This window comes from Motacilla alba, unplaced genomic scaffold, assembly GCF_015832195.1.
Source record: "Motacilla alba alba isolate MOTALB_02 unplaced genomic scaffold, Motacilla_alba_V1.0_pri HiC_scaffold_263, whole genome shotgun sequence".
NCBI lineage: Eukaryota > Metazoa > Chordata > Aves > Passeriformes > Motacillidae > Motacilla > Motacilla alba.
In genome coordinates this window covers 1-16,960 of record NW_024037357.1, presented here as the reverse complement: position 1 = coordinate 16,960, position 16,960 = coordinate 1, and the positions used below count along the sequence as shown (strand labels likewise).

The 16,960-nt window shown below is 49.8% G+C and overlaps 1 protein-coding gene and 1 long non-coding RNA gene across 7 annotated transcripts; both read left to right on the top strand.

Annotated features, from left to right (window-relative positions):
- Nucleotides 1–767: 767 nt before the first annotated feature.
- Nucleotides 768–15,423, top strand: LOC119696234. Of its 6 annotated transcripts, XM_038125955.1 has the most exons (24): nucleotides 768–1,014; nucleotides 1,403–1,483; nucleotides 5,528–5,688; nucleotides 5,885–5,948; nucleotides 6,044–6,097; nucleotides 7,111–7,173; nucleotides 7,251–7,292; nucleotides 7,387–7,554; nucleotides 7,638–7,717; nucleotides 7,794–8,880; nucleotides 8,959–9,000; nucleotides 9,092–9,259; nucleotides 9,343–9,420; nucleotides 12,250–12,312; nucleotides 12,391–12,526; nucleotides 12,653–12,693; nucleotides 12,778–12,857; nucleotides 12,935–13,034; nucleotides 13,960–13,983; nucleotides 14,074–14,115; nucleotides 14,205–14,249; nucleotides 14,351–14,394; nucleotides 14,476–14,516; nucleotides 14,598–15,423. In XM_038125955.1, the coding sequence occupies exons 10-22, from the start codon at nucleotides 8,794–8,796 to the stop codon at nucleotides 14,366–14,368; spliced, it is 924 nt and encodes a 307-aa protein (XP_037981883.1). In that variant the 5' UTR covers nucleotides 768–1,014; nucleotides 1,403–1,483; nucleotides 5,528–5,688; nucleotides 5,885–5,948; nucleotides 6,044–6,097; nucleotides 7,111–7,173; nucleotides 7,251–7,292; nucleotides 7,387–7,554; nucleotides 7,638–7,717; nucleotides 7,794–8,793; the 3' UTR covers nucleotides 14,369–14,394; nucleotides 14,476–14,516; nucleotides 14,598–15,423. The 6 variants fall into 6 exon arrangements, with proteins under 6 accessions (XP_037981883.1, XP_037981884.1, XP_037981886.1 ...); XM_038125956.1 differs by having other exon boundaries at nucleotides 5,593–5,688; nucleotides 6,044–7,173; XM_038125958.1 differs by having other exon boundaries at nucleotides 6,044–7,173; nucleotides 9,092–9,229.
- LOC119696235 lies at nucleotides 10,968–11,367 on the top strand. Its single transcript, XR_005255552.1, has 3 exons — nucleotides 10,968–10,978; nucleotides 11,062–11,156; nucleotides 11,236–11,367. It is a non-coding gene; the product is annotated as an uncharacterized LOC119696235 (long non-coding RNA).
- Nucleotides 15,424–16,960: the final 1,537 nt, after the last annotated feature.

Below are 16,960 nucleotides of genomic sequence, written 5' to 3'. Positions count from 1 at the left end.
TAGGCAGGGCTTTTACTATAAATAATAAAAAAAGAAATACTGATTAAAAATATAAATCCAAATATAGACCTGTATCATAAATATATAAAGATATAGAAAAATATAAAAGGGAGAAAATTCTAAGTCTTAGAAATTGATAAAATACATAATGTAAATCATACTGTAGCTATAGTATTACATTATGATTTATATGTATCTATAAATCAAATATATGAATATTAAAGAAATGTAAGTGTGAGTATAATTATGGAAAATATAAATATAAAACTAAGTATATTTTTAAATAAAGTGGGTTTTTGTTCTTATTTGTTTAGAGGCAGGGTTTTTTTTAATAATTTATAATTAATATTAAAAATATGGACAGATTTTGGTTAGAGGCAGGGGTTTCGTTTTAAAGAACATATGTATTTTAGGAATAGAAATCTAAATTTAGAAATATATATATATAAATCTAATCTAAATATATTTAAATCTAAATATACAAATGTATAGATATATATACAAAAGTTTAAATATAAATAAGTATGAGCAATAGGTGTAATATAGAATAGAAATAATTTGTACTTTTATATACACTATAAATGTAAATGTGAATCTGAAAAATGTAAAAAATAGTTAAATATAATTTTAAGGAAAGGGTGTTTTGAGGTTTTATTTGGTTACAGGCAGGGTGTTTTTAGTTTTCGTGCGGGTTTTTTTGGGGCATTTATTTTTGATGAGTTTTCGAAGGGGGTCGCATCTGTTGTTCTTGCCCCCCCTTCCCTCCAGGCGAGCGGCAGCCCCCGGCTGCGGCCGGCGGGAGTGCTGCCCCCTGTGGACACAGCGCGGCACTGCAGCCCCCCCGAGCCAGCGCCCCGCCCCTCGCAGCTGGGCGCCGGGGGGGCGGGGGAAGGACGGCTGCCGAGGGAGGGGAGGGCGAGGGGCGGGAGAAGCGAGCGGCGAGCGGGGCGGTGTCTGTAAATAGCGGGGAGGGGCGAAGGTGTTTCAGAAGCGTAAAGAGACGCCGTGGCTGAGGTGAATGGCGGCGGCGAGGGCGGCTCGGCGGGGCCGGTTTCGGCGGGCGGCAGGGGCGCGGTCGCAGCGGTGCACGGGCCGGGGGTAGGCGAGCGGCGTCGGAACAGGGCTACACCCCCCCTAGCCCCCGCGCGCGCCCCGCTCCAGACGGTGGAGGCGACCGTGTGCCGGAAAATCCCGGCGGGGCGGCGCCGGTCCGGCGTGCAGGCGGTGCGAGCCGTGCGGAGTCGAGGGGGGCTTTGCCGGGCCGGCGGGCGGAAGAGGCGGCGCGGGCGCTGCGCTGGTCCCGGCCGGTGCCGGTCGCTCTGTCCGCTCCCCGCGAGGAGAACGAGCCAACGTCCCGTCACGTTTCAGCAATACCAAATCACCTCATCTCTTCTTAATCCAGGCAGGCTCTGCGACGACGGCGTCGGCCTCCGAGCGCAGCCGAAGCGTGCGCCCCGAGGAGCCCGGCATTCTTAGGAGAATGGTGAGTAGCAGAATTTTCGGGTTTTGGCCGCTGTGGATGCTGGGCTGCAAGGTGTCACAAAGGATGCGGGCTGAGGAGGGTAGGCTGGAGGGTGACAGAGGATCGGGTAGCTGAGAGGCAGAAGGAATCTTTAGGAGCGACTGGGGGGTCCAGATTGTCACAGAGATGCTGAGAGGCTACTCTAGGGAACTTGAGGGTGACAAGAAGAGGCTTGGGGAGAGCCTTGAGGGGAAAAGTGGGGGGTGCCTGAGGGTGACAGGTGAACCAGCACTCACACCTCCCCTAACCTCACCCTAAAAACCAACCCTACCCGGGTGGAGAGCGTCCATCGGAGGTTAGGAGGCCAAGGGACAACGTTGCAGGGCTTGGGGTGACACACAGACATTCCGGGCTGAGGGGCAAAGAGGGGGGGTTTGACAAGTGGGCAGCTTACACTGAGGGTTAGGGGTAAAAAGGACAGGACCCAGAGTAATAGGTAAGGTTAGGCTACAGTTGCAGAAGCCCTCACCCCAACCCTAAGCTCACCCCAAACAGCACCCCTAGGACACCAGTTTTCCCCAACAACAGCACAAGGCAGCGACCGTAGTAAAAAGGTAGCGATGATGTTTGTGGGCTAGACAGTGAAAGGTAGGAGTTGGGGGATGTGCATTTTTTAGGGCTTTTTTCAGGGGTTGCAAAGGATATTTTAGGGTTGTGTTTGTGGGAGTTTTTTAGGGATTTTCTGGGAACGTTTAGGATAATTTTAGGGCTCTTTCAGGGCTTTTAAGAGGTCTTTTTAGGGTATTTTAAGGGCTTTCTTAGTAGTTTTTAGAATTTTTAGGGGGGTTTCTGAGTCTTCTTGGGGCTTTTTTAGGACTATTGAGGGTATGTGGAGGACTTTTTTAGATATAGGGTATTTCTACAGTTTCTGAGGGAATTTTTAGGTCTGTTTTAAAGGTCTTGTCAGGGCATTTTAAGGATTTTTGGGCTATTTTTGAGCTCTTTTAGGACTATTTAGGGGATATTTAGGGGTTGTTAGGGGTGTTCTGGGGTTTTTAAAAGTAGGGTATTTTTAGTGTATTTTAAGGGTATTCTTTGGGGGGTTTTAGGACATTTTGAAGATTAGGGCTTTTTTTAGGGAATTCTTAGGGTTTTTTGGGGTCTTTTCACAGCACGAAACACAGAGGCCGACGGGTAGCTGAGAAGGGGCTTGAGGGTGACACAGAGCCTGAAGGCTGGGGCGTAGAGGGAGGGATTTAGGGGTAAAGGGAGAGGACCTGAGGGCTGGACAGTCCAGTGGAAATCAGGGCTACAGGGTACAGCTTAGGAGGCAAGTTCAGGTACACACACCCCAGCCCTGACTTCACCCTAAGCAGTCCCCCTACCAACAGCCTTTTCCCCCAACAGCAGCACAACACAGCAACCCCAACAGTGAGACCACACCGCAACCCTCCCGGTGTGACAAGACAGCAACCCTCACACCAGGACAATGACAGAACCCTCAGAGGACAACAAGTACCACTGCAAAAAGATAGGGACAACATCTGAGGGCTAGAGAGCAATAGGTAGAGTTTGGAGGCTGAGCATGTTTTTTTTGAGGTTTGTTCCAGAACTTTTAAACATACTTAGGGGATTTTGGAAGGTTTTTTAGGACTTGTCTGGGATTTTTTAGGGTATTGTTGGGGGTTTTTCAAAGCTATTTTAGGAATCTTTAGCATATTTTGAAGATTACGGGCAGGGTCAGAGGACACACCCTCTGAAAAGGCAAAGTTTTAGGGCTGCAATGCATTAGAAAGGGGCCAGCGGCAGCACAGCGGGTCCTGTCCCCCGCTCTCGGTCCGAAAGTCGTAAGTTTTAGACCCAGCTAAGTCCTTGCGGTCAAAGTTAGGGTTAGATGCCCTTAGCTTTGGTCTGTGAGAAATTCCACACAGGAAAACTCACACCCCGAGTTTCCCGATGCCAGTTTGCAGGAGGCGCTCAGCAAACTGCCAGGGCAGCCCGAGTTCTAGGCGGGGGCAGCTCCACTCCGGGAGAGATCCCGCGCCGTTCGGAAGCGGAGCAGGCATAGGCCCCCGGACAGGAACGCCAGCCCTCTTCCCCATAAAGCCAAACTCACCCCCGCCGCGTGCGGACGTCCGTTCACAAGAGGCCCGTGGCACTCCAAGGGCAGCGAGAGTTCTCGGCTTCGGCAGCTGCGGTCTGCCAGAAATCGTTTGCCGTCTGCAGTTTTGGAGGCAGAATCCCAGTTTTGGCCCTGGGCACGCAGAAGGGAAAGACTGTTAATTTCCTTGGAAAGGAAAGTCTAGCACCACATTGTTTAAGGGGCAGATGAAGGGCTGTGTAGGGGAGGGAACTTTCTTCACAGGACCTTTCTTCACCTCACCCCCCAGTCCAAGGTCTAGCAGCACCCCGTGTGACCAGCTGCTTTCAGGGGGTTACCCGGGCATATCTGCACAGGGAGATGCTAGTCCAGAGGGGCTAACGGGGGTATCCCGAGCGCCCCTCCCAGAGCTACGGTCGGAACATCCAGCAGGGACAGGGGAGCAGCCGGACCCACCCGGGCACGGAGCATCGCTTCGAGAAAATGCCAAGAGAAGAACCCTCTCGCCAAGGGGCGGCACCTGAGCGGGCCGGGCAGCATGTGGGGTTCCAGGGGAGAGCTTTCAACTTTCCCCTTTTACTGTGTCAGTCCCTCCCCAGAGCCTCCAGACCCTCCACAGTACTCCCAGAAAAGAGAGGGGTTATTAGGAGAAAAGGGGTTTAAATGGAGGGAAAAAGCTTCCCTTTCCCCTATTTTTTGTGTTCAAATTGTGAGGGAATCTGCTTCCCCTGCAATTTTAATGGTCTCAGTTGAAAGAATCCTGCCTTTTCTATGCTGTTAGGGGGGGCTAATTGACAGGGAGTCACCATTTTCCATTATTTTCCAGTTTAAATAGAAGGGGAAAACCTTAACGATGTTTTTTATGGGTTTGATTTAAGGGTAACCGCCCTCTTTTTTGTTTTCCTAAGGCTTAAACTGAGGGGGATGCCCAGCTATCTCTCCTTCTTAAGGGTTTGGATTGAGGGAAAAATCCCTATTTTTTTCATCACTGGAGAGATTTACAGTAAGAAAACCTGATCTTTTCCAAATATTTTAGGGGATTAAATTAAAGGGCAGAAGGCATTTATTTGCCATTGTATCAGTTTCAGTGGAGGCAACTGCCCCATTTTCTCATTTGAAGGGGTTCACTTGAAGGAAGCTCTGCCTTTTTCAGCATTTTAAGGGTTTAAATGTGCATTTCAGGGCACTTCTTTCTGTGCCCTAGGACCAGATATCTCAGAGAAGGGTGAGCCTGGCACGTACCTAACCCTTACACTGCTGGGAGGCGATTATTTTTCTTATTTTTGTTTATAATGTAGATAGCCCTAATTAGAGGTCCCAAGCAGACTTAGACTATTCATATCATTAGTATTCTTCCCCACCCTACTTAGTCACACGTGAAATAATATTTAGTAGTCACTAAAGAATAATTATGTCAGTTGACAGCAACTTACCCAATTTGTCTGGCTGTGCTACCTAAACACAAAGTTTTATTTCTCACCAGTCTTCCGCCCTTTTGCTCCAATTAGTTGTAGCAAAAAAGAAAGCGTTGTCATTCCTCTGAAGAGTTTTCTCCAATATCAAGCCCTTTACTCCCCTTGAATTCAAGGCAGAGGAGCCAAACAGCTGTAGCTGTTCTGAGGGCTTTTATACCTGGTGGGATTTGCCCCCTCCCTTTTCCTGGGTGTCATGGGAAGGAGAGGTGGGCCCAATCAGGGGTATATTAACCCCAGCTTTTGCAGAGGGGCTTCATTCCCTCTCTGGGATCTGCTGGGATAAGAGCTCTCCTCTCATTTCGGTGAAGAGACTCTTTCAGCTTATCTTAGCTTGTTTCCAGCAGGTGCTTTTAGGCATCTAAAGTCATAGAGGCTGTGAAGAATACAGCATTGAACACAGGGAGTATTTAAGCTCATGATTTTGGGTTGTGTTTTTAGGGGTGGAAAAGTTCTTTTGTAGTTTCTGGTTTTGTTCTTGGTTGTTTTTAGGTTGGAGGAGGAGCGCAACTTCCGGAAAATCCAGATTGTGTCAAGTGCAACACTTTTTGTGGCAGATTCATCACATCACAAAAGGGATCCGCCCAGTGTCAAAGATGATGCTTGAGATTGAGACTACAATTAAGTTGAGGATTGTGACTAGGAGCAGGAGGGTGAGGATGTATCTGGTTAGGAGTTATTGTGGGGGGTGGTGGGGGGTTTTGAAGGCAGCAAGGTGAGAAATGGTGTCTATTTGAGGGCCCCCCCAAGGCTTTTCACAAGCGTAGCAGAGGCATTCACATGTCTTACATCACACAAGCACACTGCAGTCACAGAAACGCCATGTAACTTTGCCTTTCTCTAACCCAGGTGCCACAGCCTTGGACTCAGGATAAAGCTGGAGACTCGAGGACCCAGGCACACTCAGGAGAGTGTAAGTAACTCAGGAGAGGGCAAGTAGCTGATTTTCTGGGATTTAGCCCATATATCACTGAACTCATACATTGTTTCTGGTTTTCTTTATTGTAGTTGACCAAGAGGCTGACAGCGATCACAGGGCCCTCTGAGGCAGACTCATTTCAGGTCCAATGTGGATTCACCTCACCGGTCATCCAAAAGATAAGTTGGGGGGCCACAGCCTGGAGATGGGATGATAGGAGAGTAGTGGCTTGGAAATTCCTAGACAGATTTAAAAATTTGCAGAGGGTGAAGAGATGTCCTCTAAGGGGCCCCGTGGAACAGCTAAAGGGAGAGGCTCTGCTTTCGATTGCAGCTGTAGGGTATGCGGTGCAGAACAGTTCCGGTCTGTGTTGTGTTGTTCGGTGTCCTGTGTTACCTAGTGTGTCTCTGGGGTCCCTTGGATCCAATATCTCTGCCTTCTCCCCTCGAGGCCCTTAGCAAAACCATCAGCTGTCGTGTCTAGGTTCTCAAACGCTGGCGCTTCTCAGCAGGATGCCAATATCATTTGTTCTTTTACCGGCGGGCTCAGCCGCATCTCGAGTCACATCTCCGAAGCATCGAGTCAGACGTCTTTTGAGGCCTGGTTCCCGGCTGTATCAGCATCCATCCTTTCCAGCCGTGAGCTGTAAAGTCCTGGGGCACGTAAGATTGCACGATATGGAGAACATTCTAAACGTAGCATTGTCTCACAGCCGCCTTGATCATCGTGACCAACAGGTCTTATAACAGGTCACTCTGTTCCAGTCTTCTGCTCCTTAGAGGAGCTGTCTCCATCCACTGTCCCCTGAGCATCAGTCATCTCTTTTGGCATCCTCGTGGTCCTTGCCACTACTTATTCTTGCCAGGAACTCTTTTCTCATCATTGTGTCACAATTTGTAGTATAAAGTGATGTTTGTGTTTAGGGACCCCATTGTTTGTCACGTCCCGTCCTGTGTCACGGGTGTCTGCACATATTTGTGCCGGAGCTGCTCTGCCCCGCTGCGTAGCCTGGTGCGATAGGACCAGTCCCGGGGACTTGAACTTTGTAGCGTGGGCTGTAGTTGGACTCTAGGTGGTATTCCTAGATTGACACAAGATGTTTGGAGCTGTGAAGGTATCCTGCAGCCCTTTGACTTTTGTTCTAACTTTCTTTCAGATGCAGAAGGATAGAATCCATGGCGGAGCGCCCCATTCCGGGTGCAGAGGTTCGGCCGAGCAGGTCAGTCACGGTTTGTGTTTGCAGGGGAAGCGTAAATGGTGACTCTGTTACAGCACTGTTCTTTGTCTTTATTTTAGGAAGTCAAGCCGGATAGCAGCAATCAAGTTGAAGAGGGCAAGGTGAGCAGTGTGCAGTGGACAAAAGCAGTTGTTATTGCTGAGGTCTCAATTTCTGTTGCAACTCTAAGCGTCCATTCTCGTTTGTGTGCTTTAGGCAGTCCACTCGGAGTATGCCAGGCCCCCGTCACCAGCCACCTGATGGACGTGGTTTGCTGCTTTCGTGAGCCCTGTGGACGTCCGACAGGACTCGGTGATGAAGCCTTTGCTTTTTCTGTTTAAAGGTGGCACCCGGGTAGCCTTTGGTAATGGCGGAGGAGTTGCAGTGAGTCAGGGAAGCGGGGAGGAGGAGCGAGGGTCCACTCAGGTTTCAGCAATGCCACATCATCTCATCTGCTCTTAACCCAGGCGGACCCTGCGACGACAGCGTGGCCTCCGAGCACGGCGCAATCGTGCCGCCCGAGGACCCGGGCATTCTTAGGAGAGCGGTGAGTAGCAGAATTGTTGGGTTTGGCCGACGTGCCGCCAAGATCACACAGTGATGCTCTGTTTTCTTGACTGTAGGAGACTACGAGACAACAGCCCAGTGACAGCAGGAACTTCCCAGATGGCGAGGCGGCCTTGCTTTGCACCTGACACGGACCGGGTTCCCCAGATGTCAGAGATAAGTAGAGGGCTGTGACCCAGAGAGGGGATGAAAGCTGGGTGCGGGGTCGGGACTCACCGGGAGGAGTTTTTGAGTCCGCTTAGGAGATGGGGATGTGCAGGAAGTGTCCTTTAGGCCACTGAAAGGCAAAGTTTCACTTGTGATCACAGTGCTGAGGTGTGCAGGGCAGAGCAGTCCCGGTGTGTCTCATGTCACTTGTCTATTGTGCATTCTGTGTGTTTGGGTGTCTTAGGTCTTTTTCCTTAGCCCTTTGAGGGGCCTGTCAGAAATCCATGCATCATTCTTAGCATCTGTGATCTCTGCGTTCCTCGGCCTGGCACCGATGCCATAGAACTTTTGACTCGGGAGCTCAGACAGGCATCAGAATCGCATTTCTCTTTAGAAGCATCCGGTCAGATGTCTTTTCAGGTCTTGTACTGAGCCGTATGGACAGCTGCGCCCCGCAAGGATCCATTGCGGCGGATTAGGAGTCGTAAGAACGTGAGGACTGGTAGAGGATTCTGACCGTAGGATTCACAGGCATCCATCTTTGCAGCTTCTTGGAATACATCATTCAGTTAGCATCTTCTTCCTCCAGGGTTCTCTGAGCCTCATCAGCTCGCCATCGCCCTCTCCTCGGTCATCTCATATTGCATTCTTTTGGTCCTTGCAGTCATTCTTCTTGCCAAGAGATTTCTATCCCTGTTGTGTCCCCCATTGTTTGTCATGTCCCGTCCTGTGTCACGGGTGTGTGCACATATCTGTGCCGGAGCCGCTCTGCCCTGCTGCGTAGCCTGGTGCGATAGGACAAGTCCCGGGGACTTGAGATTTGTAGCGTGGGCTGTAGTTGGACTCTAGATCGTATTCCTAGATTGACAAAAGGTGTTTCCACCTGTTGAGTTATCCTGCAGCCCTCTGATGTATATCCTAACTTTCTTTCAGGTGCTGATGCATTATATCCTTGTCTGGGCACCCCATCCCGGGCTCGTGGGTTCCCCTGAGCAGGTCAGTCACTGTTTGTATCTGCAGAGGAAGCATAAATGGTGACTATGTTACAGCACTGTTCTTTGTCTTTATTTTTAGGAAGTCAAGCCAGAGAGCAGCAGTCAAGGCCAAGTGGGCAAGGTGAGCATTGAGTAGTGTACAGAAGTAGTTATTGGTCAAGTCTCACTTTCTGGTGCAACTCCAAGCCTCCATTCTCGTTTGTTTGCTTTAGGCAATTGACTTTGCATATGTCCAGCCACCGCCACCAGCCAGCCCATGCACCGGGTTTCCTGCACATGTGGGCCTTGTGGAAGTATTACAGGACTCTGCGATGAAGCCTTTAAATTTTCTCATTCACTGTCCTATCTCGGTAGCCATCAGGACAGGCCAAGGAGTTGTGGCGAGTCGGGGAGGTTGGGAGCAGCAGCGAGGGTCCTTTCAGGTTTCAGCAATGCCAAATCAAGTTGTCTCCGCTTAATCTAGGCAGACCCTGCGACAACGGCGTCAGCCTCCGAGCACGGCCAAAGCGTGCGGCCCGAGGTCCTGGGCATTCTTAAGAATGTGGTGAGTAGCAGACTTGTTTGGTTTTGGCCGATGTGCTGCTAAGCTTGTGCACTGATGTTTGGTTTTCTTTCTCTTGGCAGAGTAAGATACAACAGCCCGGTGCCAGCAGGGACTGCTCAGATGGCGAGGCTGCTTTCTTTTGCACCTGACACAGATTGGCATGCCCACCTGTCTGAGAGATGAGTAGAGGGCTGCGACCCGCAGAGGGGATGAAAGTGGGTTGCTGGGCTGGGACTCACCGGGAGGGATTTTTGAGTCTGCTTTGGAGACGGATGTGGAAGAAGTGGCCCCTTAGACTATGTAATGGGAAAGTGTCACTTTTGATCACAGTGCTGAGGTGCTCAGGGCAGAGCAGTCCCGGTGTGTCTCGTGTCACTTGTCCGTCGTGCATTATGTGTTGTTTGGGTATCCCATGTCACAGGTCTTTTTCCTTAGCCCTTTGAGGGGCCTGTCAGAAACCCATGCATCATTCTTAGCATCTGTGATCTCTGCGTTCCTCGGCCTGGCACCGATGCCATAGAACTTTTGACTCGGGAGCTCAGACAGGCATCAGAATCGCATTTCTCTTTAGAAGCATCCGGTCAGATGTCTTTTCAGGTCTTGTTCTGAGCCGTATGGACAGCTGCGCCCCGCAAGGATCCATTGCGGCGGATTAGGAGTCGTAAGAACGTGAGGACTGGTAGAGGATTCTGACCGTAGGATTCACAGGCATCCATCTTTGCAGCTTCTTGGAATAAATATTTCAGTTAGCATCTTCTTCCTCCAGGGTTCTCTGAGCCTCATCAGCTCGCCATCGCTCTCGACTCGGTCATCTCATATTGCATTCTTTTGGTCCTTGCAGTCATCCTTCTTGCCAAGAGATTTCTATCCCTGTTTTGTCCCCCATTGTTTGTCACGTCCCGTCCTGTGTCACGGGTGTGTGCACGTATTTGTGCCGGAGCCGCTCTGCCCTGCTGCGTAGCCTGGTGCGATAGGACTAGTCCCGAGGACTTGAACTTTGTAACGCAGTGTGCAGTTGGATTGTAGATGGTATTCCTAGATTGACACAAGCTGTTTGGAGCTGTAAAGTTATCCTGCAGCCCTTTGATGTATATCCTAACTTTCTTTCAGGTGCTGATGCATTATATCCTTGTCTGGGCACCCCATCCCAGGCTCGTGGGTTCCCCTGAGCAGGTCAGTCACTGTTTGTATCTGCAGAGGAAGCATAAATGGTGACTATGTTACAGCACTGTTCTGTTTTTATTTTTAGGAAGTCGAGGCAGATAGCAGCAGTCAAGGCCAAGTGGGCAAGGTGAGCATTGAGTTGTGTACAGAAGTAGTTGTTATTGCTTAAGTCTCATTTCTGGTGCAACTCCAAGCCTCCATTCTCGTTTGTTTGCTTTAGGCAATTGACTCGGCAGATGTCCAGCAGCCCCCGTCACGCACTGGCCAATGCACCGGGTTTCCTGCACATGTGGGCCTTGTGGGAGTATTACAGGTCTTTGCGATGAAGCCTTTAAATTTTCTCATTCACCATCCTATCTGGGTAGCCATCAGGGCCAGGCAAGGAGTTGTGGTGAGTCGGGGAGGTTGGGAGCAGCAGCGAGGGTCCTTTCAGGTTTCAGCAATGCCAAATCAAGTTGTCTCCGCTTAATCTAGGCAGACAATGGTGTCTTAATCCTGTGACAATGGCGTCAGCCTCCGAGCACGGCCAAAGCGTGCGGCCCGAGGACCTGGGCATTCTTAAGAATGTGGTGAGTAGCAGACTTGTTTGGTTTTGGCCGATGTGCTGCTAAGCTTGTGCACTGATGTTTGGTTTTCTTTCTCTGGCAGAGTAAGATACAACAGCCCGGTGCCAGCAGGGACTGCTCAGATGGCGAGGCTGCTTTCTTTTGCACCTGACACAGATTGGCATGCCCACCTGTCTGAGAGATGAGTAGAGGGCTGTGACCCGCAGAGGGGATGAAGTGGGTTGCTGGGCTGGGACTCACCGGGAGGGATTTTTGAGTCTGCTTTGGAGACGGATGTGGAAGAAGTGGCCCCTTAGGCCATGAAAAGGGAAAGTGTCACTTTTGATCACAGTGCTGAGGTGCTCAGGGCAGAGCAGTCCCGGTGTGTCTCGTGTCACTTGTCCGTCGTGCATTATGTGTTGTTTGGGTATCCCATGTCACAGGTCTTTTTCCTTAGCCCTTTGAGGGGCCTGTCAGAAACCCATGCATCATTCTTAGCATCTGTGATCTCTACATTCCTTGGCCTGGCATTGATGCCATAGAACTTTTGACTCGGGAGCTCAGACAGGCATCAGAACTGCCACTCTTTTTAGAAGCATCCGGTCAGATGTCTTTTCAGGTCTTGTTCTGAGCTGTATGGACAGGCCCCACAAGGATCCATTGCGGCAGATTAGGAGTCGTGAGGATTGGTAGAGGATTCTGACCGTAGGATTCACAGGCATCCATCTTGCAGCTTCTTGGAATACATCATTCAGTTAGCATCTTCTTCCTCCAGGGTTCTCTGAGCCTCATCAGCTCGCCATCGCCCTCGACTCGGTCATCTCATATTGCATTCTTTTGGTCCTTGCAGTCATCCTTCTTGCCAAGAGATTTCTATCCCTGTTATGTCCCCATTGTTTGTCACGTCCCGTCCTGTGTCACGGGTGTGTGCACGTATTTGTGCCGGAGCCGCTCTGCCCTGCTGCGTAGCCTGGTGCGATAGGACAAGTCCCCAGGGACTTGAGATTTGTAAGGCGGGGTGTAGTCAGGCTCTAGATGGTATTCCTAGTTTGACACAGGATGTTTGGAGCTGTGAAGTTTTCCTGCTGCCCTTTGACTTGTCTTAACTTTCTTTCAGATGCAGCCGGATAAAATCCATGGCAGAGCATCCCATCCTGGATCAGGGGGCTCCCCTGAGCAGGTCAGTCACAGTTTGTGTTTGCAGGGGAAGGGTAAATGGTGACTCTGTTACAGCCCTGTTCTTTATTTTTATTTTTAGGAAGTAAAGCCAGATATCAGCGTTCAGGTTGAAGAGGGCAAGTTGAGCAGTGTCCAGTGGAATGAAGCCTTTGTTAGTGCTCAAGTCTCACTTTCTGGTGCAGCTCTAAGCCTCCATTTTAGTTTCTGTCCTTTAGGTAATTCACTTAGAGTATGCAAAGCTGCCGTCACGCACCAGCCAATGGACCGGGTTTGCTGCTCTTGTGAGCCCTCTGGGAGTCTTACAGGACGGGTGATGAAGCCTTTGCCTTTTTTACTTAAAGGTGTCATCTGGGTCGCCTTTGGCAACAGCTATGGAGTTGCGGTGATTCGGGGAAGCAGGGAGGAGAAGGGAGGGTCCGCTCAGGTTTCAGGCAATGCCACATCACCTCGTCTCCTCTTAACCCAGGCATACCCTGCAACGACAGTGTGGCCTCCGAGCGCAGCAAAAGCATGTGGCCCGAGGAGCTGGGCATTCTCTGGAGAACGGTGAGCAGCAGAATTGTTAGGTTTTGGCCGACGTGCTGCCCAGATCACGCATTGATGCTCGGTTTTCTTTAATGTAGCTGTCTAAGAGACGACGGCCCAGTGACAGCAGGAATTTCCCAGCCAGGGAGGCTGCCTTCCTTCACACCAGACATGGATCGGCATCCCCAGATGTCCGAGATAAGTAGAGGGCTGTGACCCAGAGAGGGCATGAAAGCGGGGTGCTGGTCGGGACTCACCAGAGGAGTTTTTGAGTCCGCTTTGGAGACGGGGATGTGGAAGAAGCGGCCCCCTTAGGCCACTGAATGGGAAAGTGTCACTTTTGATCACAGTGCTGACATGCTCAGGGCAGAGCAGTCCCGGTGTGTCTCGTGTCACTTGTCTATTGTGCGTTCTGTGTGTTTGGGTATCTCATGCCTTTTTCCTTAGCCCTTTGAGGGGCCCTGTCAGAAACCCATGCATCATTCTTAGCATCTGTGATCTCTGCGTTCCTCGGCCTGGCACCGATGCCATAGAACTTTTGACTCGGGAGCTCAGACAGGCATCAGAATCGCATTTCTCTTTAGAAGCATCCGGTCAGATGTCTTTTCAGGTCTTGTTCTGAGCCGTATGGACAGCTGCGCCCCCGCAAGGATCCATTGCGGCGGATTAGGAGTCGTAAGAACGTGAGGACTGGTAGAGGATTCTGACCGTAGGATTCACAGGCATCCATCTTTGCAGCTTCTTGGAATAAATATTTCAGTAGCATCTTCTTCCTCCAGGGTTCTCTGAGCCTCATCAGCTCGCCATCGCCCTCTCCTCGGTCATCTCATATTGCATTCTTTTGGCCCTTGCAGTCATCCTTCTTGCCAAGAGATTTCTGTCCCTGTTGTGTCCCCCATTGTTTGTCACGTCCCATCCTGTGTCACGGGTGTGTGCACATATCTGTGCCGGAGCCGCTCTGCCTCGCTGCGTAGCCTGGTGCGATAGGACCAGTCCCGGGGGACTTGAACTTTGTAACGCAGTGTGCAGTTGGATTGTAGATGGTATTCCTAGATTGACACAAGCTGTTTGGAGCTGTAAAGTATCCTGCAGCCCTTTGACTTTTGCCTTAACTTTCCTTCAGGTGCAGAAGGATTCCCCTGATCAGGTCAGTCATCGTTTGTGTCTGCTGGGGAAGCGTAAATGGTGTCTCTGTTGCAGCACTGTTCATTGCCTTTTTTTTTTGTTTCTTTTTTAGGAAGTTATGCCAGAGAGCAGCAGTCAAGTTGAGGAGGGCAAGGTGAGCAGTGATCAAAAGATGCCAGCATTTGTTATTGCTGAGGCCTCAATTTCTGGTGCAACTCTAAGCATCCACTGTTTTTTTGTTAGGTGGTCCACTTGCAACTTCTCCCGGCCAAGGATGCCCGATGCCAGGTGGGTGCAAGCTTTAGGTATAGGTGTGGCATACTTGTCAGATCAGGGATGTTGTGTTTTCCCAGTATCTTAGCATCCTTTTTTGCTTTGTTTCATTACAGGTGCTGTCCCTGCCCTAGGTGTGCCAAGGAACAGAGGCAAGCGGGTGAGTCGGTGTTTAGGGAGGATGACTCACGGGTGAGCGTTCCGTAGCAGCACGCTAAGCGTGTACCTTTTCTTTTTGCAGGTATCTTCGGGCCAGCCTCTGGAGTCGAATCAAGATTTGAGGTGAGCTGGGACAGTGGTGTGGAGGAGTCCCAGGGACTACTCATTTTGACAGCAATAGTCACCTTTTCTGTTTTCTCTTAGGTACCGTGAGGAGGCTTCTAGGTGAACTTTGGAAACGGCTGCACCGAAGCACACGTCTCGATGTCCACATCCAGCTGATGATGGATTTTGTTCGCTCATCTTCCAAAAGCTAAGTGTTGGGGCGAGTAGTTGGGAGAAGGGGAAAAACCTTTGCTATCACAGGAGGCAGTTTAATGTTAGCTTAGCGGAGAGGTCTGTAGGGGGATGGGGCTCTTTGGAAGTAAAGGGATAGGGCTTGTCCTCAGCCTCAGCTGCGCCTTTGGCTGGCAGGGTAGTTCCGATCCATCTCTGCATTCTCTTTGAACGTTTCTCTGTGAACTTTGCGTCGTTAGCCTTCTTCGACTCTCAGCGTCGTCGTGGATTTTTCCCCCGAGGAGCTTGCCTTCAGGCTCGGAGCTATAGCCACGGTCAACCGGCAGTCTTCGCTTCCTTCTCTAGGCGTACCGAGCCTTTTGAGCATCCTCCTAACTGCTTTGACACTAACTTCTTTTAAGGAGTTATGTTTCATCATCATGTGTTGTCATAGGGCTTTCTTTCCTTTGGCATCATCGGCCTGTGGCTCATCTTACGCTAGGAATCTTGGGTCCGTAAGGTGAAACTGCCAGGCGGTTTCCACTCGTGTCTGTGTTATGTTGTCCGTGTCTGTGTTATGTTGTCCGTGTCTGTGTTATGTTGTCCGTGTCTGTGTTATGTTGTCCGTGTCCATTGTCTTCTGTGCTGTAGGCCATTCTTACATCTCGATGCTTTATCGGCATCATTCTGCATCATATCGGCCGCATTTTACTCACGTTCCTCCCCGGATATCGCTTATTCCGACATCTTTACATTTTTTCTCTCTGAGCCAGGAAGAAGTACACAAGATATTTTCATTCATCTTCCTTCTCAACTTTGGTAGTGCCTTTTTTTCCCGTGCCGTTCTCTTGGACTTCCATAGGGGAGTGTATTACACCCTCATGTGACTACTAGTTCTCTAGGTTCCATCTTCTCCAAGGGTAGAGGGGCTCAAGAATTCATCTTCCAGAGAGTTATCTCAAATCACTTATATTGTACCGATGGTGGCTTATACTGTGTGCGCTTATATTATATGCAATTATGCTGGTTTACATTGTTTGTACTTATCCTCTATGTACCTGTGTTGGCTTATATTGTATGCAATTATGCTGGCTCATATTGTATGTACTTATACTGTATGTAACGATGCTGGTTTACATTGTGTGCGCTTATATTGTATGCAATTATGCTGGTTTACATTGTGTGTACTTATATTGCATGTACTTCTGTTGGCTTATATTGTGTGCACTTATAATATATGCAGTTATGCTGGTTTATATTGTACGTACTTATACCGTATGTAACGATGCTGGTTTACATTGTGTGCGCTTATATTGTATGCAATTATGCTGGTTTACATTGTGTGTAGTTATCCTGTATGTACCTGTGTTGGCTTAGATTGTATGCAATTATGCTGGCTCACATGTCTGTACATTACTTACATTGTGCCACTCTAGGATCGGAGCCCCCCTGCCCTGGCATGTAGTTTACAGTTAGGTAGAACAGTTATGTAACTTTACAGTTCATCTGTCTTTTGTGGGATTTTGGGTAGAAAGTTTTATCGGCCCAGAGTCGGGAGACCTCCTAGCTGTCAGATAGCCACTCGTTGACCGCCTCTTGTTGTCTCACAGGTCCTCGAGGCTGTAGATTTTCCCGGAGTCTACAATTTGACATCGAGGAACGGAAGCCAGAGGCCATTGAAGCACGTTCTTCAGTGCGGTGCTTCGAGTAAGGGTTGCACCGTGTGCAAGCTGAAGAATATGAGAGAGCCTGGGATTGTGTCTGTCTGTGTGTGCTTGTCTGAGTGAGCGCTGACTGTTTTTAACCTTGCGTGTGTGTCCTTTGTCTTTCAGGTTTTTCAACTCATTTTTAAATTTAGAATAAAAAATCCCCAGCCGGGGGGTTTTTTTTTTTTTCCCCCCCGGCTGGGTTTTTTTTTTCCTCGGTCCCGCGCCGGTCTGCGAGGCGACGTTCATCGCCAAAGTTTGGGCGCAGACCGTCGCGGGCCCGGGGTTTTCGTCAGGCAGGAGGATTTCTCGGAGGCTCCCGGGAACCACGTTCCCGAGGAGCGGCACGAATGCGTGGCAATAGGCGGGGGTTAGGAGGGCAGTCGAGGCGAGAGCCAGGGTGGGTTTGTGCGGAAGCTGAAGGCGGGGGGTGGGTGGGTGTGTGTGTGTGTGGGTGTGTGCGTTGACTGTTTTAAACCTTGCGTGTGTGTCCTTTGTCTTTCAGGTTTTTCAACTCATTTTTAAATTTAGAATAAAAAATCCCCAGCCGGGGGTTTTTTTTTTTTTTCCCCCCGGCTGGGTTTT